This window comes from Salmo salar, chromosome 16, assembly GCF_965601325.2.
Source record: "Salmo salar chromosome 16, fSalSal1, whole genome shotgun sequence".
Classification (NCBI taxonomy): Eukaryota; Metazoa; Chordata; class Actinopteri; order Salmoniformes; family Salmonidae; genus Salmo; species Salmo salar.
In genome coordinates this window covers 32,557,418-32,582,876 of record NC_138306.1, presented here as the reverse complement: position 1 = coordinate 32,582,876, position 25,459 = coordinate 32,557,418, and the positions used below count along the sequence as shown (strand labels likewise).

General features: G+C 47.9%; 1 protein-coding gene across 6 annotated transcripts in view; it reads right to left on the bottom strand.

The window, feature by feature from the left end:
- Window positions 1–25,459, bottom strand: part of ripor1 (RHO family interacting cell polarization regulator 1) — a 135,275-nt gene that overhangs the window by 7,874 nt on the left and 101,942 nt on the right. For 5 of the 6 annotated variants that reach the window (XM_014149065.3, XM_014149064.3, XM_082962676.1 and 2 more), the window contains exons 2-12: window positions 18,961–19,084; window positions 16,304–16,453; window positions 16,134–16,212; window positions 16,000–16,023; window positions 15,757–15,810; window positions 4,595–4,744; window positions 4,161–4,224; window positions 3,962–4,005; window positions 3,316–3,441; window positions 1,213–1,361; window positions 961–1,090 (exon numbers count right to left, since the gene is read on the bottom strand). In XM_014149065.3, coding sequence (XP_014004540.1) covers window positions 961–1,090; window positions 1,213–1,361; window positions 3,316–3,441; window positions 3,962–4,005; window positions 4,161–4,224; window positions 4,595–4,744; window positions 15,757–15,810; window positions 16,000–16,023; window positions 16,134–16,212; window positions 16,304–16,453; window positions 18,961–19,058 — 1,068 coding nt within the window. In that variant the 5' untranslated portion in view covers window positions 19,059–19,084. Of the gene's footprint in view, window positions 1–960; window positions 1,091–1,212; window positions 1,362–3,315; window positions 3,442–3,961; window positions 4,006–4,160; window positions 4,225–4,594; window positions 4,745–15,756; window positions 15,811–15,999; window positions 16,024–16,133; window positions 16,213–16,303; window positions 16,454–18,960; window positions 19,085–24,364; window positions 24,467–25,459 lie in introns of those variants that run through there. The other variant, XM_014149060.3, reaches the window with a different exon arrangement.

Here is a 25,459-nt window from a genome sequence, read left to right as displayed (position 1 = left end):
TGCAGGAGCAGCTCTGAGACAGTCTCTCAGCCAGAGTGTCACGGAACACTTCCAGCAGGGACCAGCGGTGTTTGGGGGACATCATGCTCCTTGACAGGCTCCTAGGAGCCGTCTTTACACCACCAGGTAAAGCAGGAGAGGGCCGTGAGAAAGGTCCACTAGTGGACCAATGCAATTACACATCACAGCTAGACGACACAGTCGTTCTCTTCACCCTAACTCAATCAAGTTATTGAATTAAGACAAATCGGTGCTGGAGTATTTAGCTGGCCCATTGACAAACCAGACCAATACATCCTGCTAGCTTCGTGAACCAGCGGACGTGTGCAGAAAACCTCCTGAGGTTCTAGTGCTGCATCTTAACAGCACAACAACCACCACTGACAGACAACATGTTGCATTACAGAACATGTCCTGGATACCTGGCAGCAGATTAACCTTGTGGCAGGCTATCAGTGAGTCACCAGGGAGGAAGGCTCAGTACAGCTGGTAGAACTGTAGCAAGCTTTGTGCTCCATTATGAACATAACTAACTATAGCTGAGACACTCCCTTAAAGGAAAACTTCACCCAATAGCTATTTTGGTACTTGTTTCATTAAGTCCATTATTGATATAGTCCCAAAATGTTTTGCCTGTCAGCAATCAAGCTTAAGATATAACTTTGAAAATACAGAAATACAGTCGGTATGATGCCTTTTGCATCATGTGATGCTGCGTTTTGAATCATGTGACAGTTACTGTCTCAGATGGGAAAATCATTCATCAAAGAGTGCCTCAGGTAGACTGGATGAGATGACAGCAGGAGACTTCTGGTGCCATGGATGGAAATTAAATGGGTTGAGAGGGCTATCACTCAGATTCATTCGAAGAACCATATTACAGCTCATTACTCCATGGATTATGGACCATATTAAGAAAGAGGACACTGTTTAGAGCACAGGGTTAGTCAGGGTACTCACATAGAAGGCCTGTTCCCGTAAGGAGGGGGTATCAGGAGGACTCTGGTTGTAGGTGGAGAAGCGTTTGTTCACCGTGGGGGGTTTGTTGACAGTGCTGGCGGCCGAGGCTTGGTCATCCTTGTCGAAAGGGCTGACAGAGAGATAAAAAGGGTACAGAAACTTAATACTAGACCCACACACAAATACATGTTTGTGCACTAGTGGTGGTATCCACTTAAAGCAGTTCACCACACTGATGTGATAGTCACTCACTTCCAGGTGACCTCTAGGCTTAGCTTGATGGTCCCGAGGTCATTGATGTCCACGGCCACCGTCCGGGGTAGAGCAGCAAAGAGGTCTTTGGTCTCACATGACACGTTCCCCACCACCACATGATTGGCCAGGCTCTTCAGCTCTGTCACCTAGGAAACCATAGTAAGACACATCACAATTAGTGATTCTGGTATGATCTAAATCTCTCCAAACCCCATCCCCGTCCCGACGCCTGCTCTCCAAACCCCGTCCCGACGCCTGCTCTCCAAACCCCGTCCCGACGCCTGCTCTGCATACCCCGTCCCGACGCCTGCTCTCCATTCCCCGTCCCGACGCCTGCTCTCCATTCCCCGTCCCGACGCCTGCTCTCCATACCCCGTCCCGACGCCTGCTCTCCATTCCCCGTCCCGACGCCTGCTCTCCATTCCCCGTCCCGACGCCTGCTCTCCATTCCCCGTCCCGACGCCTGCTCTCCATTCCCCGTCCCGACGCCTGCTCTCCATTCCCCGTCCCGACGCCTGCTCTCCATTCCCCGTCCCGACGCCTGCTCTCCATACCCCGTCCCGACGCCTGCTCTCCATTCCCCGTCCCGACGCCTGCTCTCCATACCCCGTCCCGACGCCTGCTCTCCATACCCCGTCCCGACGCCTGCTCTCCATACCCCGTCCCGACGCCTGCTCTCCATACCCCGTCCCGACGCCTGCTCTCCATACCCCGTCCCGACGCCTGCTCTCCATACCCCGTCCCGACGCCTGCTCTCCAAACCCCGTCCCGACGCCTGCTCTCCAAACCCCGTCCCGACGCCTGCTCTCCAAACCCCGTCCCGACGCCTGCTCTCCATACCCCGTCCCGACGCCTGCTCTCCAAACCCCGTCCCGACGCCTGCTCTCCAAACCCCGTCCCGACGCCTGCTCTCCAAACCCCGTCCCGACGCCTGCTCTCCATACCCCGTCCCGACGCCTGCTCTCCATACCCCGTCCCGACGCCTGCTCTCCAAACCCCGTCCCGACGCCTGCTCTCCATACCCCGTCCCGACGCCTGCTCTCCATACCCCGTCCCGACGCCTGCTCTCCAAACCCCGTCCCGACGCCTGCTCTCCATACCCCGTCCCGACGCCTGCTCTCCAAACCCCGTCCCGACGCCTGCTCTCCATACCCCGTCCCCGACGCCTGCTCTCCATTCCCCGTCCCGACGCCTGCTCTCCATACCCCGTCCCGACGCCTGCTCTCCATACCCCGTCCCGACGCCTGCATACCCCGTCCCGACGCCTGCTCTCCAAACCCCGTCCCGACGCCTGCTCTCCATACCCCGTCCCGACGCCTGCTCTCCATTCCCCGTCCCGACGCCTGCTCTCCATACCCCGTCCCGACGCCTGCTCTCCATACCCCGTCCCGACGCCTGCTCTCCATACCCCGTCCCGACGCCTGCTCTCCATACCCCGTCCCGACGCCTGCTCTCCATACCCCGTCCCGACGCCTGCTCTCCAAACCCCGTCCCGACGCCTGCTCTCCAAACCCCGTCCCGACGCCTGCTCTCCATACCCCGTCCCGACGCCTGCTCTCCAAACCCCGTCCCGACGCCTGCTCTCCAAACCCCGTCCCGACGCCTGCTCTCCAAACCCCGTCCCGATGCCTGCTCTCCAAACCCCGTCCCGACGCCTGCTCTCCATACCCCGTCCCGACGCCTGCTCTCCAAACCCCGTCCCGATGCCTGCTCTCCACACCCCGTCCCGACGCCTGCTCTCCACACCCCGTCCCGACGCCTGCTCTCCAAACCCCGTCCCGATGCCTGCTCTCCACACTCCGTCCCGATGCCTGCTCTCCAAACCCCCCGTGTTCATTCATTCTGTGTCTCCTGACTTTCCGATCCCTTGTCATGATTGGGGGAAGTAATGAAATCAGTGAGGGAGAAAAACAAGTAGATATCCAGCTGCTCTCCTCTCCTCTCACTGAGCTGTTATATCCATTACCTCTGAGCCTTCGCTTCACACACAGATGTGACAAAGTGAATGTGTGTGAGAGTGACGGTCTCTGTGTGTGAGAGTGACGGTCTCTGTGTGTTCATCTGTATACTAGTTTTAAGCCAGGATATGCTGCTTCATACCTTTATTGATAGGAACTCTGTGATGAGAGGCAGAAAGACCATGTCCTCGCTGTCCCACACCTGCTTGCCATTGATCTCCATCCTTCCCCTCAGCTTCCAGCGCTGCCGCCCATACTTCATAAAGATCTAAAAGGTCAGGGGTCAGGTTTACGTTCAATATGGAATAACAGAAACACACAATGAGCCAGTCACTGTCACATTTATCTTGGTCTTCACACATTTGCTCATTCTTAAGCCTTCGCTGAGTCATTTGTGTTTGTGCTGAATGCAGAGTTCAGCACGGGAGGTTGTGTTTATAGGTGCCTTCTCCCTGCGAGGGAATGGAGTGTGCCACTGACTCACATTGATTATGCTGTCAATCATCACTAAATCTATGCATGTTAAACAGACGGAGGGAGTGCTGACACATTAACGCCTTTCCTTTTCCAATTACCCTCCTCCTGCAGTCTGCAGATAGCCCAGCTCTGAGAGGCCATGTTACCGTAGCATATACACTCCCTCACTCCCTCCCTCCACCAGCACTAACGCTTAGAATGATGACGCTGTGGCAGCCATGCAGAAACTACTCCTGCAAGGACAGCAAGAGTGGAGGGAACAGAGAGAGAGGGAGAGAGCGATAAAAGGAGAGAGAAAAAAATTAACTCACCTCATACGTGTCCCCAGCACAAAGCCGTGCAAACCCTGCTAGACCTGCCACAAACAAAAACCTTTCATGACCACATACAAGCAAACAAACAATCTTACAATGCAACCGTTTGATTGGGATAGACCAACAGGAAGCGAAGGTACACTGGGGTCCGGAGTCACAACAGACGAAGAGTATAGAAACACTGACATGAACGTACCCTTCATCTTAACATGGAACTCCCCTAGCTGGTTTTCCAGCTCGCTCTCCAACATGCACATGTTCTACAAAGAGCAGGAGAGAGAGAGAGAGAGAGCGAGAAAAAGAAAGGGAGCGAGAGAGAGAGAGAGCGAGCGAGAAAGAAAGAGAAAGAGGGAGAGAGAGAGCGAGAGAGAAAGAAAGAAAGAAAGAAAGAAAGAATGTTATGGAAAAGCCTTCAAAGCAAAAACATTAGTCAGTCAACACTACAATCATTGTACTAATATCATAGAGCAAAGCTCTGGGAGAACGAGAGCACCTGTTCTTAGTCAGGTTACCCTACAGTCTTTGAACTCTGTCTCAGGAAAATGACTCTGTCCTCGGCTTCCTGTACATCTTATCCTGGTACTCCCTCCCTTCTTTCCCTCACTGATCAACTCTCCTCTCACCCCTCACCTCTGTGTACTCTTTGTAGCCTTTGTTGGCCTCAGACAGGCTCTCCCTGGCCTCGCGGCTGCCCTGGGAGACTGTGTAGGCCTTCACCATCTTATTGGCTCCATCCCTCAGCCGGTGCTGCATACAGTAGGCCTCATACAGCTCGTCAATCTGAGGAGGACAAAACACATGGATGGTTACTTTCATTTGTTCTTTACAGTGGTTATACAACTGTATATCTTTATTATATATTTTTTGTATGTTTTATTCACCAAACATTAAAACATACTGTACACCCTAAAACTCTCTTCATGAAACCTTTTCAATAATAGTAATCCATTTAGTGGTGACACATTAGATTTCCATTATCATGGAACCATAAAGCATGTAATTGCACCATAATCCTTCCTTTCGTTGTTGACACTTTAACGACCTCTGAAAAAAGTGTGTCTGGAAAATTAAGAAGCGACTGCAATACAGTGGAACTCCATATGGTGACATTCCACTGGCCACACACACACACACACACACACACACACACACACACACACACACACACCTTTGCTTCCTGTTGTTGGCTTTCTTATTGGTCTACGACCTCCTCCTGCACCTCATTTTCCCACATATACACTATATATACAAAAGTATGTGGACACCCCTTCAATTTAGTGGATTCGGCAATTTCAGCCATACCCTTTGCTGACAGGTGTATAACATTGAGCACACGTCCATGCAATCTCCATAGACAAATATTGGCAGTAAAAATGATAATTTTCTAAAATTATCTGCCGAAATTGTTGCAACCCCTATTACTAGCCTGTTCAACCTCTCTTTCGTATCGTCTGAGATTCCCAAAGATTGGAAAGCTGCCACGGTCATCCCCCTCTTCAAAGGGGGTGACACTCTAGATCCAAACTGCTACAGACCTATATCTATCCTACCCTGCATCTCTAAGGTCTTCGAAAGCCAAGTTAACAAACAGATTACCGACCATTTTGAATCACACCGTACCTTCTCCGCTATGCAATCTGGTTTCAGAGCCGGTCATGGGTGCACCTCAGCCACGCTCAAGGTCCTTAACAATATCATAACCGCCATCGATAGAGACATTACTGTGCAGCCGTATTCATCGACCTGGCCTAGGCTTTCGACTCAATCACCACATTCTTATTGGCAGACTCAATAGCCTTGGTTTCTCAAATGATTGCCTCGCCTGGTTCACCAACAACTTCTCTGATAGAGTTCAGTGTGTCAAATCGGAGGGCCTGTTGTCCGGACCTCTGGCAGTCTATGGGGGTGCCACAGGGTTCAATTCTTGGGCCGACTCTCTTCTCTGTATACATCAATGACGTCGCTCTTGCTGCTGGTGATTCTCTGATCCACCTCTACGCAGACGACACCATTCTGTATACTTCTGGCCCTTCTTTGGACACTGTGTTAACTAACCTCCAGACGAGCTTCAATGCCATACAACTCTCCTTCCGTGGCCTCCAACTGCTCTTAAACGCAAATAAAACGAAATGCATGCTATTCAACCGATCATTGCCCGCACTTGCCCGCCCATCCAGCATCACTACTCTGGACAGCTCTGACTTAGAATACGTGGATAACTACAAATACCTGGGTGTCTGGCTAGACTGTAAACTCTCCTTCCAGACTCATATTAAGCATCTACAATCCAAAATTAAATCTAGAATCGGCTTCCTATTTCGCAACAAATCATCCTTCACTCATGCTGCCAAACATACCCTCGTAAAACTGGCAATGTCATCTATAAAATAGCCTCCAACACTCTACTCAACAAACTGGATGCAGTCTATCACAGTGCCATCCGTTTTGTCATCAAAGCCCCATACACTACCCACCATTGCGACCTGTACACTCTCGTTGGCTGGCCCTCACTTCATACTTGTCGCCAAACCCACTGGCTACAGGTTATCTACAAGTCTCTGCTAGGTAAAGCCCCGCCTTATCTCAGCTCGCTGGTCACCATAGCAGCACCCACTCGTAGCATGCGCTCCAGCAGGTATATCTCACTGGTCACCCCCAAAGCCAATTCCTCCCTTGGTCGCCTTTCCTTCCAGTTCTCTGCTGCCAATGACTGGAACGAACTGCAAATATCTCTGAAGCTGGAGATTCCCATCTCCCTCACTAGCTTTAAGCACCAGCTGTCAGAGCAGCTCACAGATCACTGCATCTGTACATAGCCCATCTGTAAACAGCCCATCTATCTACCTACCTCATCCCCATACTATATTTATTTATCTTGCTCCTTTGCACCCCAGTATCTCTACTTGCACATCCATCTTTTGCACATCTACCATTCCAGTGTTTAATTGCCATACTGTAATTACTTTGCCACCATGGCCTATTTATTGCCTTAATTCCCTTATTTTACCTAATTTGCACTCACTGTATATAGACCTTTTGTTTTCTTTTTTTTCTACTGTATTATTGACTATGTTTTGTTCATTCCATGTGTAACTCTGTTGCACGATAGCAACCAAAGCCCATGTAAGTCAGTTTATAACATTCTATCATTGGTTACTCAGAGTTGCCCATATTGACATTGGCTGCGGCCTCAGGCCCTATGGTGCTAACCTTGGAAAAGTAATTGCAATTTCTACCCTTTCCTCTATTACTAAATAGGGATAGACCAAATGGTGCAGTTCTATACAATCTTATAGCCATACCAACTATATCAATATTAACCATCAGACAGGGCCTGCAACCACCTATTGAACATAGCTCGTTTGAATTGGAGACGCCATGTGACTTTAAAAATTGTAAAAAGGACTTGGGGTGATGCACCTGAACATTAGGAGCTTAATTCCTAAACTGGATTACATCAAGATCTGCGCCTAGCAGACTAATCCGGACATTCTGGTATTGACTGAAACTTGGATCTCTGGGGACATTCTGGACTGATATTAATATTGAGGGTTATAATGTGTTCAGAGCTGACATACAGAGTAGAGGTGGTGGAGAGGCCATTCTTATTAAAACATATTTCTCTCTTTACTGAAATGTATTTCCCTTGCCCAAAAATTAGAGCTATTATCTTCAAGCCTTTGTCTAAGAAAAAATGTATCCATAACCGTTATAGGGGTGTCATTAGTGACAATTCCCCAGTTGTTTGTGTTAGAAATGTGAGAATAGAAAAATCTCAGCCTCGTGTCAGCACAAAGAGGAACTTTAAAAACCTTCAGTCAGGCTTTTTTACATCATCTTTATTTTAGTGACCTTGAATGTACTTCAGCTATACCTGAACCTGATTTATCTTTGAGCCTTTTTGCAGATGTCTTCAATTCTTTGTGGGTAATCATGCTCTCTTCAAAAAATGAAGGGTTAAAAGGCAGATGGAATGTCTGGAACACTCCGGAATTATCAGAAGTCATTCGTAACAGAGATGATGCTTGGATCAAGACCAGGAATACAGGCTTAGTCCCGGACTGGCAAGCTTTTAAGCAACTGAGGAATCATTGTGTAAGACAAATCAGAAAGCATAAATCTGATTATTATGTAACTGCTCTTTCAGATTGTAATAGGAACCCTGCTAAATTCTGGAAAAATGTGAAATCCTCCTTTCTGCCACAACAAATTAATACAGACACTGCCCTCATTATGTGTAAAAACGGCATCATTGATGTATTTAATCACCATTTTATTTCAGCGGGCTCTGTCTTTGAAATAACTTCTAAGCCTATTCACAATGATATTGAGCTGGATGCTGATAGGGGAAACTTGCTGAATGATCAGAGAAATCAGTCAAAGCTTTTCTTTTAGGCTATTTACAGAAAAATAAGTCCTGGATGCTTTGCTAGCAGTAGACAACAAGAAATCCACAAGGGCCAACCAATTACATTCCGGTCTGCTTAAAAACTGTTGAGGACAGACGTTCCGCCAGCGGGACCCCTCGCCAACAGCCAATGGAATAGCAGGGCGCGAAATACAAAACAACAAAAATATCATAATTCAAATTTCTCAAACAATCAACTATTTTACACCATTTTAAAGATAAACTTCTCGTTAATCCAACCACATTGTCCGATTTCAAAAAGGCTTTACGGCGAAAGCATAGCATTAGATTATGTTAGGACGTCACCTTGACAAGAAAAACCACACAGCCATTTTCCAAGCAAGGAGAGGCGTCACAAAAACCAGAAATACAGCTAAAATGAATCACTAACCTTTGACGATCTTCATCAGATTACACTCCCAGGACTCAATGTTACACAATACATGTATGTTTTGTTAGATAAAGTTCATATTTATATCCAAAAACCCCATTGTACATTGGCGTGTGATGTTCAGAAAATGTTTTGCCTCCAAAACTTCCGGTGAATGAGCACATCAATCTACAAAAATACTCATCATAAACTTTGATGAAATTTACAACAGCGTCCCACCTAGCCCATAGAAGTTAAAAAACATATAAACTCAGCATAAAAATAAATGTCCCTTTTTCAGGACCCTGTCTTTCAAAGATAATTCGTAAAAATCCCAATAACGTCACAGATCTTCATTGTAAAGGGTTTAAACAATGTTTCCCATGCTTGTTCAATGAACCATAAACAATTAATGAACATGCACCTGTGGAACGGTCGTTAAGACACTAACAGCTTACAGACAGTAGGCAATTAAGGTCACAGTTATGAAAACTTAGGACACTTAAGAGGCCTTTCTACTGACTCTGAAAAACACCAAAAGAAAGACGCCCAGGGTCCCGGCTCATTTGCGTGAACGTGCCTTAGACATGCTGCAAGGAGGCATGAGGACTGCAGATGTGGCCAGGGCAATAAATTGCCATGTCCGTACTGTGAGACGCCTAAGACAGCACTACAGGGAGATAGGATGGACAGCCAATCGTCCTCGCAGTGGCAGACCACGTGTAACAACACCTGCACAGGATCGGTACATCCGAACATCACACCTGCGGGACAGGTACAGGATGGCAACAACAACTGCCCGAGTTACACCAGGAACACACAATCCCTCCATCAGTGCTCAGATTGTCCGCAATAGGCTGAGAGAGGCTGGACTGAGGGCTTGTAGGCCTGTTGTAAGGCAGGTCCTCAACAGACATCACCGGCAACATCGTCGCCTATGGGCAGAAACCCACCATCGCTGGACCAGACAGGACTGGCAAAAGTGCTCTTCACTGACGAGTCACGGTTTTGTCTCACCAGGGAGGATGGGCGGATTTGCATTTATCGTCAAAGGAATGAGCGTTACACCGAGGCCTGTACTCTGGAGCGGGATTAATTTGGAGGTGGAGGGTCCATCATGGTCTGTGGCGGTGTGTCATATCATCATCGAACTGAGCTTGTTGTCATTTCAGGCAATCTCAATGCTGTGCGTTACAGGGAACACATCCTCCTCCCTCATGTGGTACCCTTCCTGCAGGCTCATCCTGACATGACCCTCCAGGATGACAATGCCACCAGCCATACAGCTCGTTCTGTGTGTGATTTCCTGCAAGACAGGAATGACAGTGTTCTGCCATGGCCAGCGAAGAGCCCGGATCTCAATCCCATTGAGCACGTCTGGGACCTGTTGGATCGGAGGGTGAGGGTCGTGCAGGTGCCTTGGTGGAAGAGTGGGGTAACATCTCACAGCAAGAACTGGCAAATCTGGTGCAGTCCATGAGGAGGAGATGCACTGCAGTACTTAATGCAGCTGGTGGCCACACCAGATACTGACTGTTACTTTTGATTTCCCCCCCCCCCCCCCCCCCATTTATTTTGTAAATTACATCGCCGAAGTCAAGGATAGTCAGTTTTACGAGGGTATGTTTGGCAGCATGAGTGAAGGAGGCTTTGTTGTGAAATAGGAAGCCGATTCTAGATTTCATTTTGGATTGTATATGCTTAATGTGAGCCTGGAAGGAGAGTTTACAGTCTAACCAGACACCCAGGTATTTATAGTTGTCCACATATTCTAAGTCAGAACCGTCCAGAGTAGTGATGCTAGTCGGGCAGGCGGGTGCGGGCAGCGATTGGTTGAAGAGTATAGATGCCCGAGATGCCTAACCCATTCACAGGACTGGTTAACTCCGCTTTAATGTATATTAAAAACACAACAGATTAAAACAATTATGTTGTATATACAGGGAGCATTTGTAAAAAAGAGACCTAGGTCTTCCCTGTTCAAATAAAGGTTCCATAAAATTCATACTAACTCCCAGTGACACAAAAGCTGACAATCTACGACAGATAACGTACAACCTAAAAAAATACAAAACATACAATCTCTGACACACACAAAAAACAACACTGTCTGCATGTCCCATCAAATAACAGTGTAGCAGACTCTTACAGATTAAACTTTTATTCACCCTGTCCAGAACATCACAAATTGTTTTCAGGTTACGGGATAAGTGTGTTATGACTTTTCCCAGATTTTCTGAATCAGTGCACATCGCTTCCAGCACGGAGCCTCATTCACTAAATGACACCCCACTATCTCCCCCTCTGTCTCCCCACTTTCAGACACCCTGATTCATCACAGTGAGTGACCCAGAATGTCAGGCCCACACAGTGTCTGTGTGGATACATTCGCTGAGCTGCTGCTCACACGCCAGCCTTAATGAATTAGTAAACAGACAAAAACCACGCGAGCTCCATTCACTAAAGCCGACTCCACGGGAGATGTGTTTTATGAGTATGTGAGAGGGTGCATCACAATCCTTTTCATTCTGATAGCATTGAGAGCACCACCCCCCCCCCCCCCCTCGTTCTTCACCTTCTGTCATATTCCCTCCATTTCCTGATGATCACAGAGCGCTAGCTCCACCTGTCTGGTCCACGACGCCACGACGCCACACAACAGCACTCTAACTGCATTCCTGATGACCCACTCATACGGTCTCAACATGTTGCTTTGAAGACTATCCTCTTTGTTACGTAAAACTACCCTCCATGTGTGTTTACGATGAAACACTAGCTGATGTGTGTTTAAGATGAAATAACTGATTTTTGGAGTGAGTAATGTTGTACGTCTCCTCTAACTTCACTCACAGCAGCCAAAAACAAAGCCACCTGCTAAACTACTAGCTAGTGAAACACGGTTCTGGACAGCCTGCCTAACCCATCAGCGTTGGGAGAGAGAGGTTAACCTGGAATAAAGCTACACTAAGTAGGCAATAGGCATAGGTCAGGGGTCACTGTGTGTGTAGAGGTCAAACAGGACCAAAGGTCAGACGAGCGGAAAATCACCATATTTAACAGGACAAGTCTGCAGACGTCCAGCATGGCCATTTGGCCAATGCTTCTCCATTGAGATGTGATGATTAAAGCCAAAGTGTTCCCCTGTGGAGCTGACTGGGAGACTGAGCAGAGGGGGAGCCACCAAATCCTCTGCATTGCAGAAGCACTGAGCAGAGCAGACTGAAGAATTACAAACAATAAATGACTGTACTCTGGCACAGAACTTTACATATGTAGGCTCCCATATTGCACTTTCAAACACACACTCGTATAGTATAAAACATGAGCACATAAATGTAAACACACACACATGCACACACATCGGGCTGGCCACAGAGACGCCATTGCTCCACGGGGGGAAACGAGGTAAAAAAAGGAAAGGAGAAAAAAAGAAAAGAAAGCAGCTCTTTAAATTTTAATGTACAGGGAGAGGCCGAGCCAGGCAGAGCTGGAGAGAGGGAGAGCCAGGCAGAGCTGGAGAGAGGGAGAGCCAGGCAGAGCTGGAGAGAGGGAGAGCCAGGCAGAGCTGGAGAGAGGCCGAGCCAGGCAGAGCTGGAGAGAGGGAGAGCCAGGCAGAGCTGGAGAGAGGGAGAGCCAGGCAGAGCTGGAGAGAGGGAGAGCCAGGCAGAGCTGGAGAGAGGGAGAGCCAGGCAGAGCTGGAGAGAGGGAGAGCCAGGCAGAGCTGGAGAGAGGCCGAGCCAGGCAGAGCTGGAGAGAGGCCGAGCCAGGCAGAGCTGGAGAGAGGCCGAGCCAGGCAGAGCTGGAGAGAGGCCGAGCCAGGCAGAGCTGGAGAGAGGCCGAGCCAGGCAGAGCTGGAGAGAGGGAGAGCCAGGCAGAGCTGGAGAGAGGGAGAGCCAGGCAGAGCTGGAGAGAGGGAGAGCCAGGCAGAGCTGGAGAGAGGGAGAGCCAGGCAGAGCTGGAGAGAGGGAGAGCCAGGCAGAGCTGGAGAGAGGCCGAGCCAGGCAGAGCTGGAGAGAGGCCGAGCCAGGCAGAGCTGGAGAGAGGCCGAGCCAGGCAGAGCTGGAGAGAGGCCGAGCCAGGCAGAGCTGGAGAGAGGCCGAGCCAGGCAGAGCTGGAGAGAGGCCGAGCCAGGCAGAGCTGGAGAGAGGCCGAGCCAGGCAGAGCTGGAGAGAGGCCGAGCCAGGCAGAGCTGGAGAGAGGGAGAGCCAGGCAGAGCTGGAGAGAGGGAGAGCCAGGCAGAGCTGGAGAGAGGGAGAGCCAGGCAGAGCTGGAGAGAGGGAGAGCCAGGCAGAGCTGGAGAGAGGGAGAGCCAGGCAGAGCTGGAGAGAGGGAGAGCCAGGCAGAGCTGGAGAGAGGGAGAGCCAGGCAGAGCTGGAGAGAGGGAGAGCCAGGCAGAGCTGGAGAGAGGGAGAGCCAGGCAGAGCTGGAGAGAGGGAGAGCCAGGCAGAGCTGGAGAGAGGGAGAGCCAGGCAGAGCTGGAGAGAGGGAGAGCCAGGCAGAGCTGGAGAGAGGGAGAGCCAGGCAGAGCTGGAGAGAGGGAGAGCCAGGCAGAGCTGGAGAGAGGGAGAGCCAGGCAGAGCTGGAGAGAGGGAGAGCCAGGCAGAGCTGGAGAGAGGGAGAGCCAGGCAGAGCTGGAGAGAGGCCGAGCCAGGCAGAGCTGGAGAGAGGCCGAGCCAGGCAGAGCTGGAGAGAGGCCGAGCCAGGCAGAGCTGGAGAGAGGCCGAGCCAGGCAGAGCTGGAGAGAGGCCGAGCCAGGCAGAGCTGGAGAGAGGCCGAGCCAGGCAGAGCTGGAGAGAGGCCGAGCCAGGCAGAGCTGGAGAGAGGCCGAGCCAGGCAGAGCTGGAGAGAGGCCGAGCCAGGCAGAGCTGGAGAGAGGCCGAGCCAGGCAGAGCTGGAGAGAGGGAGAGCCAGGCAGAGCTGGAGAGAGGGAGAGCCAGGCAGAGCTGGAGAGAGGGAGAGCCAGGCAGAGCTGGAGAGAGGGAGAGCCAGGCAGAGCTGGAGAGAGGGAGAGCCAGGCAGAGCTGGAGAGAGGGAGAGCCAGGCAGAGCTGGAGAGAGGCCGAGCCAGGCAGAGCTGGAGAGAGGCCGAGCCAGGCAGAGCTGGAGAGAGGCCGAGCCAGGCAGAGCTGGAGAGAGGCCGAGCCAGGCAGAGCTGGAGAGAGGCCGAGCCAGGCAGAGCTGGAGAGAGGCCGAGCCAGGCAGAGCTGGAGAGAGGGAGAGCCAGGCAGAGCTGGAGAGAGGGAGAGCCAGGCAGAGCTGGAGAGAGGGAGAGCCAGGCAGAGCTGGAGAGAGGCCGAGCCAGGCAGAGCTGGAGAGAGGCCGAGCCAGGCAGAGCTGGAGAGAGGGAGAGCCAGGCAGAGCTGGAGAGAGGGAGAGCCAGATTGATTCCTCTGTCATCCCAATCAGCCCCCTCTATCCATCTGGAGGTGGTTACTGACTGTTACCGTGAGGCTGAGGCAGACTCAGCCGGGCAGCCTTCATCTGCATCGCTCACCAACTGCTCCCGCTCTCTCTTTCTCCCTCCCGCTCTCTCTCTCTTTCTCCCTCCCGCTCTCTCTCTCTTTCTCCCTCCCGCTCTCTCTCTCTTTCTCCCTCCCGCTCTCTCTCTCTTTCTCCCTCCCGCTCTCTCTCTCTTTCTCCCTCCCGCTCTCTCTCTCTTTCTCCCTCCCGCTCTCTCTCTCTTTCTCCCTCCCGCTCTCTCTCTCTTTCTCCCTCCCGCTCTCTCTCTCTTTCTCCCTCCCGCTCTCTCTCTCTTTCTCCCTCCCGCTCTCTCTCTCTTTCTCCCTCCCGCTCTCTCTCTCTTTCTCCCTCCCGCTCTCTCTCTCTTTCTCCCTCCCGCTCTCTCTCTCTTTCTCCCTCCCGCTCTCTCTCTCTTTCTCCCTCCCGCTCTCTCTCTCTTTCTCCCTCCCGCTCTCTCTTTCTCCCTCCCGCTCTCTCTTTCTCCCTCCCGCTCTCTCTTTCTCCCAGAGGAACTACGTGCCCCACAAGGGAGGCCCTGTTCAGGAACATCTCAACTATGACACATCTGTTGTAGTCTAATCTATCGATTAAAAGCAGTCAACACCGTTATTTTATCAGAAACATTTTAATATCTTGCACATCTGCACTCGACCCCCCCCCCCCCACCACCAAACCAGCCCTGAGACAGACCGCTCAAGGAACCTTCAGAATAATAACCAAACACTGCTGTTTCCTTCGGGAGGGGATATCAGCCTAACTGTCAGCAGGAAAGGGAAGGGCAGATCAACAAGTGGTTAAGTTTACTTTCAAATTCAAAATAAACCCTCTGCTCTCCTTACCTAGGTGATGGGCCATGACATTTGACCCCTAGGAGGTGAGGCTCCCCCTGCTTGTAAAACAAAAACTAATCATACATCAATAAGGTAGGAGTAGGAAGACGAGGAGGAGGAAGACGAGGAGGAGGATGTGTTCCTGTGCTGCTGCAGCTGTGTCAGGTTAACAGCCTGGTCAGTATACTGCTCTCCCAGGATAGGGTTAAAACTCTTCGAAAATAAGCCAAGAATGTGAGACTAGCATGAGGCCGCCCCCTGCTAGTGAACCATGTCCAGGCATACCGTGTGTGTGTGTGTGTGTGTGTGTGTGTGTGTGTGTGTGTGTGTGTGTGTACAAACACAGGGCTTGTTTTAAAAGCTAAAGGGCAGCACTCTCAATGGTCACTAATTCATAAGCACAGTGAATAAGCCAAGAGCTGCTGGACCTTACCCATAGACTGAAGCCTGCCAGTAACACCCACACATAATCATTGTTAGAGGCCCTTTCTGTCTGAGGCCTGCTGTAGTGTGTGGGTAACTCAGTCGTAATAAAATGAAAACCTACATAATGTATGTAGCTTACATAATGTATGTAGCTTACATAATTTTTATTAACACGCCTTCCCACATCAATTTCTATCCGACACACCCAAGATAAATAAACGTTGCACTTTTCCAACTTACCAATCAATCACACAATCATTTTCCGTTCGCTCTCTCACACACACAAACACACGGCTTACCTTGCTTAGATGGAACTCAAGCCGTCGCATAAACCTCTCAACCACCTTCACTTGCTGTTGGAAGAAACACAAGGACTCCTCTTTCAAAATGATGCTCAAATAATGGATATAATGTAATCTGGGACCAATGGATTGCTGTCTGATTATTTTATAAGACCTAAACATTTGGATAAAGCATATGATTACTGTGTGATACTGTACAATAGATTGGGTGAATAATATAGAAGACAGGGTCAAACTCACCTTATCCAGCTCATAGAGAAACCCCTGAAAAGGAACAAGAAAATCACATGACTATACAGTCCAGTAAAAACCATTACAAGGTCAAGTGAGCGTACAGCCATTTTATGGCAGATTCAAGACATGGTGGTACCTACCAGACGAGAGTTCCTCTTGGATTCCCTCATTTGTCGGCTCAGGCTATCCAGCTCTATCTGGTGCACCTGCAGGTAAGACCTGAGACAGACACATGGCAGGTCAATTTCCTGTCTGTCTGAGCAGGCATGCATGACAATAATGTTTTGTGCAAAAGCATATGTGTACTCACTGCAGGCCTCTCTTCAGAGCCTCGTAGACCTCATCCAGCCTCTCTGGCTGTGGCACCTTGGGCGGTGGGGATTTGGCGGAGAGGGTGAACATCCTACTGGCTCTGGAGGGCTTCCTGGTGACCCTCGGGGTGCTGAACACCGACAGGTTCCTAAAACACAACACACAAAGCCTTTTTCTAACTGTGCTGCTGAAGCTGTAGTGCTTCAATCACTGTGACTGTTGGTGAGTTGATGGAATCAAGTAAGAGGGACTTTAACATGCTATGGAGATAAGTTTCATTCATACAGAACAGGCCAAAGACATGTTTGGAGTGTCCCATCTCCAACCCACCCTACCAGAGCAGTGAAGCATGGATGTGCACAGTCAGGGGTGATGATAACGTTCTGAGTTGATGAATAAAATAATCAATATCACTTTATAAAATGCAACAGGTAATCGATTTGAGGCAAGACTCCTCTTTCACAGATGACAGGCCAGTCAATGGGCTACGGAAGAGAGATGCGTCTGTCTAGGCTGCTCATATTCTCTTCAGCAAGATACTGCCTGATCAGTCAACACACCTTTCCTCCAGACATAGAACTCTAGTAACTGCTTCATATTAATGCATTTCTCATATGTAGGCTGCAGAAGGAATATTTGTATTTTTTCTGCAATGTGCCAAATGTAAGAGATGGATTTCCTCTCTTCCTCGGTATCTCCTGATGCACTCTCTCTCCCTCTCTCTCTCTCTTTACTCTGTCTCTCTATTTAGTACAAACTCATGCTCCTGTGACTCAAGCATACACACTCCATTCTCCTCTCTCTGTTCTTCCTTTAATATTCTGACTCCATTCTCCTCTCTCTGTTCTTCCTTTAATATTCTGACTCCATTCTCCTCTCTCTGTTCTTCCTTTAATATTCTGACTCCATTCTCCTCTCTCTGTTCTTCCTTTAATATTCTGACTCCATTCTCCTCTCTCTGTTCATCCTTTAATATTCTGACTCCATTCTCCTCTCTCTGTTCTTCCTTTAATATTCTGACTCCATTCTCCTCTCTCTGTTCATCCTTTAATATTCTGACTCCATTCTCCTCTCTCTGTTCTTCCTTTAATATTCTGTCTCCATTCTCCTCTCTGTTCATCCTTTAATATTCTGACTCCATTCTCCTCTCTCTGTTCATCCTTTAATATTCTGACTCCATTCTCCTCTCTCTGTTCATCCTTTAATATTCTGACTCCATTCTCCTCTCTCTGTTCATCCTTTAATATTCTGACTCCATTCTCCTCTCTCTGTTCATCCTTTAATATTCTGACTCCATTCTCCTCTCTCTGTTCATCCTTTAATATTCTGACTCCATTCTCCTCTCTCTGTTCTTCCTTTAATATTCTGACTCCATTCTCCTCTCTCTGTTCATCCTTTAATATTCTGACTCCATTCTCCTCTCTCTGTTCATCCTTTAATATTCTGACTCCATTCTCCTCTCTCTGTTCATCCTTTAATATTCTGACTCCATTCTCCTCTCTCTGTTCATCCTTTAATATTCTGACTCCATTCTCCTCTCTCTGTTCTTCCTTTAATATTCTGACTCCATTCTCCTCTCTCTGTTCTTCCTTTAATATTCTGACTCCATTCTCCTCTCTCTGTTCATCCTTTAATATTCTGACTCCATTCTCCTCTCTCTGTTCTTCCTTTAATATTCTGACTCCATTCTCCTCTCTCTGTTCTTCCTTTAATATTCTGACTCCATTCTCCTCTCTCTGTTCTTCCTTTAATATTCTGACTCCATTCTCCTCTCTCTGTTCATCCTTTAATATTCTGACTCCATTCTCCTCTCTCTGTTCTTCCTTTAATATTCTGACTCCATTCTCCTCTCTCTGTTCTTCCTTTAATATTCTGACTCCATTCTCCTCTCTCTGTTCATCCTTTAATATTCTGACTCCATTCTCCTCTCTCTGTTCATCCTTTAATATTCTGACTCCATTCTCCTCTCTCTGTTCATCCTTTAATATTCTGACTCCATTCTCCTCTCTCTGTTCATCCTTTAATATTCTGACTCCATTCTCCTCTCTCTGTTCATCCTTTAATATTCTGACTCCATTCTCCTCTCTCTGTTCATCCTTTAATATTCTGACTCCATTCTCCTCTCTCTGTTCATCCTTTAATATTCTGACTCCATTCTCCTCTCTCTGTTCTTCCTTTAATATTCTGACTCCATTCTGTCTTGTTTTCTGGCAGATGGACCTTCATTAATAAATAACTCGAGACCTTCATTTTCCTCCATTCTACCCGACAATACTTTGATGATCACTTTGTTGATAGACCAAAGCTCCCCCCCAGGGACCATATGCTCCTATTAAAAACTCAGCTTTGAAGGCAGGAAAATTACAATGAACAATAAATATTTTGCCCTCGTCATGAAAGGAGAGGCCTCCAGTACCGCTGCCTCAGGAAGTGTGGGCTTTACAGGATGTCCTGTCAGGTGGGGCTCGAAAGTAGACACACAGTCTATGGTGTGTGTGTCAAATAGATGAGTGTGTATCACAAATCTTCCACTGTTGAGAACAGTAGCCTAGAGCTGCATTGCTGAATGTGTAGAAAGTCAACGTAGATGTGTACTCACCAGTAAGGTCTATAACAGTAATGTACACTTGACCTTATCAGAGGGAGTGTCCTCACCTGTAGGGCTTATCGTGGGAGTTGACCCCGGCAAAGGACTGGCTCCTAGTGATGGATCTGGAGATGACTCGGCGCGATGGGCGCACGGAAAGGGACATGGTGGAGACAGCTTTGGAGGGACTCCCTGCAGATGCAAAGGAAGGGGAAGGCTTTAAAGGTTGCACAACGACACACAAAAGGGGGACAGTTTGGCTACTCTGTCTGGGAACTGCAGGAAAACACCATAACAAAATGAGCAGAGCAGAATTTGTATAATTGAACCCTGTTTCTACTGGCATTGTTCTTTCACAAGAACTCTTATGCAATGTTTTTTTCTCAAATACAAGTTCCTGAAATCTTGTTAGGTCCATGCACTCTTGGTTCGGTGCACCTTGAGCCTTGTGAATCAAACTGGCTTTTTTCTCCTAAACATGTTACCTAATAAGCTGCACCCTCCTGGCAAAAATACCAGTTCTTCACATCAAAGCATTTTATTATCAACCTACCCCTAAGAGCTCTTGAAGAGATTATGTAAGAAAAATATAATCTAATGCCTTGTAGAGATGTTTCTCTGTGCATCTCTCTATTGCATGAACAGTGATGTCCAAAGCCACTCTAGCATAAGACACAGAAGTGCATTGTTTTTGGATTAAAAAAGTACCAGCAAGTTTTGGTTTGTAGCAAATCTGCAGATTCAAATGATTTTACATGTCAACATTCATTTGATTATCTAACGTTCAACATGCCATAATTTGCCTTAATGCATCTGCCATAACGTATTAAGCAACTAAAATGTTAAATGTCAAAGGCAGTTGAAGTGTTTCTGTATTGTAGGCCTGCCCTCCCACTGCCCTACCTCTCCCCCTGTCCCTTTTGCTCTGTGCACCTTCATATTCCCTCCCTCTTCCTGTGATGAAGCAGTGAGGGTACTGTGTGTCACTGCTTCCACACTGGAAACAAAGGCCAGTGAAGATCCAGGGATAACAGTGACACAGTACAGACTGAAAACACATTACTGCTGCCTGCCCACTATCTCTATTCTCTACCACCCACACGCTTCCTCTAGAGCTGCCTGCCCACTATCTCTATTCTCTACCACCCACACGCTTCCTCTAGAGCTGCCTGCCCACTATCTCTATTCTCTACCACCCACACGCTTCCTCTAGAGCTGCCTGCCCACTATCTCTGTTCTCTACCACCCACACGCTTCCTCTAGAGCTGCCTGCCCACCATATCTCTGTTCTCTACCACCCACACGCTTCCTCTAGAGCTGCCTGCCCACTATCTCTATTCTCTACCACCCACACGCTTCCTCTAGAGCTGCCTGCCCACCATATCTCTGTTCTCTACCACCCACACGCTTCCTCTAGAGCTGCCTGCCCACCTATCTCTGTTCTCTACCACCCACACGCTTCCTCTAGAGCTGCCTGCCCACCATATCTCTATTCTCTACCACCCACACGCTTCCTCTAGAGCTGCCTGCCCACTATCTCTATTCTCTACCACCCACACGCTTCCTCTAGAGCTGCCTGCCCACTATCTCTGTTCTCTACCACCCACACGCTTCCTCTAGAGCTGCCTGCCCACCATATCTCTGTTCTCTACCACCCACACGCTTCCTCTAGAGCTGCCTGCCCACTATCTCTATTCTCTACCACCCACACGCTTCCTCTAGAGCTGCCTGCCCACCATATCTCTGTTCTCTACCACCCACACGCTTCCTCTAGAGCTGCCTGCCCACCATATCTCTGTTCTCTACCACCCACACTCTTCCTCTAGAGCTGCCTGCCCACTATCTCTGTTCTCTACCACCCACACTCTTCCTCTAGAGCTGCCTGCCCACCATATCTCTGTTCTCTACCACCCACACTCTTCTTCTAGAGCTGCCTGCCCACCATATCTCTGTTCTCTACCACCCACACTCTTCCTCTAGAGCTGCCTGCCCACCATATCTCTATTCTCTACCACCCACGCTCTTCCTCTAGAGCTGCCTGCCCACTATCTCTGTTCTCTACCACCCACGCTCTTCCTCTAGAGCTGCCTGCCCACTATCTCTATTCTCTACCACCCACACTCTTCCTCTAGAGCTGCCTGCCCACTATCTCTATTCTCTACCACCCACACTCTTCCTCTAGAGCTGCCTGCCCACTATCTCTATTCTCTACCACCCACACTCTTCCTCTAGAGCTGCCTGCCCACTATCTCTGTTCTCTACCACCCACGCTCTTCCTCTAGAGCTGCCTGGGCACAACACAAAGTATTGACCATGTGATCTGCACTTGTATCAAGGAGGATAGTAGTGCGGGGGATGACAGAGAAAAATAAACATAAGTGAGAAGATTGAGCTTTCCTAGATAAACTTCCAGTGTGTGAGTGTCTCTCTGAGTTCATTGTGAGTATTCAGCAGTGGCGTTCCAGGCCCTGACACTGGGGACTTTGTCTCAGCATTAGTGACATCTCCATCACACAGGGCCCAAAACAAGGTCCTCTTTGATAGAAGAAAAAAGGGAGTGATTGAGACTAGATTAAACACACACCAATCACCAGGGACTCAGCCAGGACAAGAGCCCAACACAGAGAGACAGGCCCTGTGAGGTTAGGCAGCCTCGGGTGGGCCAACTATTGGCAGGCCTCAGGCACAGATATTTTAGCTTCAAGACACAGGATCAGCCCGGCTGTTACCCACACATGAAATGGCATTCTAAAGTGTAGTTTTAGTCTGTGGCAGCTACAGTTCTACTGAGCAGTGCGGTTTTGGCCAGACCCTTTAGTTTTATCAGTGTTGTCGTATTTGGTCAGCAGCACTGATATCAGTTCCTTAGATACAGAGATGCATCCCGGCCCTAAGGAAGGAAGCCAAGGCTCATTTTGGACTTGCAGGAGTGGTAGTCAGGATTCAGCAGTCACAGCTGGTCCTTTCCATCTAAAAGGACCCATGAGCACCAACATGTGAAGTTCATAGGAGCATGTCAAATTGGGTGTCAAATTAAAGCTAAGAGTCTATATTTTTGAGAAATAAAGGCACATCTACAGTACATTTTCAACCATTCTAAAAATGTGGAATAAGGAAAGACTTGATATCTACCAAAAAAGTCTTAAGGTATTAGAAATACATCAAAACAAAATAATGTGGAAGTAAAGACCCTTGCCAACTAATAGCAACATTTATTTTGGGAGACATTTCTCTGCCTCATGACGAGTGAGAATAATGAAAGTTCACAGAAGTAAAGGCAGACCTAGCAATTAGTTAGTGTTATTACTGATATCAATTTTGTTTATTAATTATTAAGTGATTCAAACTCAAAATTGCTTTACATAATCAATAACAATTTCTGCAATTGAATTGGCTACAATGGGAAATCATAGTAGTCATAAAGCACAGTTGGGCTCAAGTTTGGACAGAACAGTACAGTAGAGCAAAGTAGACTAGAGTTCAGTAGAGTACACTATAATGTACTGCATTGTACTGTACTAAACTCTACTGTAATCTACTCCACTGTGCTGTACTTTGATGTTCAAACTTGTGAAAGAGACTTGGTCCGGACTAGGGCTGTTGCGGTGACCGTATTACCCCCACACCGGTTGTCACGAGTCATGAAGGCAGTCAAATTCCACATGACGTTTTAGTCACGGTAATTTAGTCACGGCTTCTCCAAGCTCTGATGCTGTTCATTAGTAGCCTACCAAACTTGCTAACTGCCTGGGACTCAGCACTCTATTTTCCCTCTAAATCACTCTGACATCAATGCAAATGTAATCTAAATTCGAATAAAACACTTCATGAGAGCCCATGAGTTCATGTCGCACAACATTTCTGTAGGCTATGCAAATGCATGAGAAACAGAGTGATGGCCTCTACTAAAAAGAGGAGGTTGCCATCAGCTTTCCATAGGCTAGGCCTACTATATTTATTTTACAACTTTCCTAATATTAAGCACATTGCTTATATTTACAACAGGGGTATAGCCTACCTGGATGGCATGGAAATAAACCACGGGGAAAAGTGTCCGCCATTTGCTATTTAAGTGCATAGATGACGTATTTTTTCCCCGCTGCCCGTGTCGATACAGGGGCATGATAATGGTCCATTCTAAATCAAAATGTCACATATTATTTAGTATATGTAAAGACAAGATTAAATCAAGAATAGTCTGATGGGTGACAATATTAGTCTATCACCTGTGAATTATATATTATGACTGATATTATGATGCCCAGCATAAGAAGCAATGCATTTTTTTTGCGACTTGTTCAAATCATAGTCACACACACCTCATGTAGCCTAGCCCATAGGCCTATATGTTTTAATGAGGTTTGTATCACAACTAAAGTGGCCAAATAACTTAATATAATTAAGCACATTAATCCGCTTTACAAGGGGTGTAGAGCCTAACTGGCATATATAAGCAGCGTGTGAGTTTCAAGTTTGGGGAAGATATTAAAATCATAATTGCATTTGCGGTCACTTTTGATAATGGTGTTTTCTGCTAATGAAACATTCATGCTTATAGCCTAGTACCGTGTGCACATTACTGCGCTTATAATGTGAAGAAATAGCCTAATAGTTTATCAACATTTTAAGCTAAAACATTCTGATCTGTTGTGTCAGCCACATTGCATAAATGTTTTTACCTTTATTTAAGTAGGCAAGTCAGTTAAGAACAAATTCTTATTTACAATGACAGCCTATTGCATAAAAAAGTATTTTGATGCTAGTGGTTGTATTAATTTGGGATTTATCACATCCCACAACTGTCCCAGACTATGTTTGGAATATTTATTTCTTACACAGAATAGAATAGGTCGACCTTTGTACTATGGGGGATAGTAGATTGACATAGGCTAGTGCTTTTACTGTTTGTTAGGCCTACTCATCTTGTTGGCTGACAAAAAGTAAATGTGGACAGTTCTTCCAACATCTTCAATATGCACCTCGGAATTGGATAAGGAGGCGCCTAGTTGCGTCTTCACTCAGGGAGAAGGACAACTCAGCATTCCGGATTTTTTGGGGGTGCATTTCAGCCACAAAGGGGATGTCGCTGTGAAATTCGAGGCATTATCAAGTGCTTGTCAAATTGTGAATGAGAGACTGATGTAGTGTGTACAGGCTGCGCAAAAAAAACAAAGCAGAGCTCATGTCTTTCAAGCAACTTTTTTCAAACCATCATTAGCCTCTCGTCATGCAACTACCGTGAGACCGACAGTTATTTGCTTGACAATCACTGGCTGACGAAATTTAGAGACCGCTAGTTCGGACCGACCAAATTGATGAAGCACTACTTGAGTTTCTGTGCCATATTCAGTACATTTTATAGTAATAACTATTTCTTATACACAAATCATATACTGTGTCAAAACATATTTAAGTATAAGTGGTATTACACGACACTAACCGCACAAGCATTCCACATACACAGACACAGACCTTCAAGAGGATCCTTCTCATCAAGGGCATCATGCTGTAAACAGGAAACAGGTAAGCGACACATTCTCCTTCCTTTACTCTAGTGTTCAGCCTCGGATGGTTACCCTGCTACACCCCCCACCCACATACAGATCAGCACAGTGAGGACCCAGTCAGCCATCCTAACAATACCTCCAGTCTGTCATGCCTGGTTCCTACCTGTCCCAGAAGAGATGGGTCAGCCTGGGAATAAATACAGTGAGGTCACACGATGCGGAAATCTATTGAGAGTGGCATAAACATAAAACCATGCGAGTTGTACGCCACATAACTACAGGCTTCCATTGGTTTCCATGATGAGTGTGGTTATGGCTGGACAGGGTCCGAAGCCCATAGACATGATCACGCTCATTGTTCTGCTGCCTGGCTGGTCTCGTTCCAGGACAGTTCTAGAAAACAAAGCACACAGGGGCCAGCCACTCCACTATCCCTCACCACACCCTGACATCACTGCAACTTTCACACACACTCTGATCATGCTCAGCATTGTTCTCAACATCTCAATGTGCATATCACACCTGCAGGTCAAAGGAAAGTCTCATGCATGGGTGTTTATAAACAGGGTGTTTGTTTACATGGTGTCTGTCTTGTGTTGTGTCTGAATGAGTGAGAGAAAAAAAAACACACTGGCTGTTTTGTGACCAGCCACAGAGAGGGTATCTGGGGTAACAAAAGCCCTAATGACATTGCCAATAGAGATGAAGCTAGGTTTCGGATACAGGCTGCACCCCTCATCAACCAGCCCGTCCCCCACTCCACTCTGACATTCCAAACATGGTGGAGATAAGCAGGGTCTACTGTCTCCTAACCAAGGGGCACACAGGCCCTGATGAACACAGGACCTGTACACCGCTCAGAGGGGGAAGCCGCCTGTGTCGCAGAACTGAACAGCAACAGCAGTGGGGGTAGGGTGACGGGGTGGAAGGGCATGCCAGTTCCCTAATACAACACTGAGCTGATGGACAGGGAAAGGGCTAGTCGGCTCTAAAAACAACACTGGGGACAGACAGCGTAGCAACAAACACAAGAGTAGAGCGGCACTTAGCACCTCAAAAC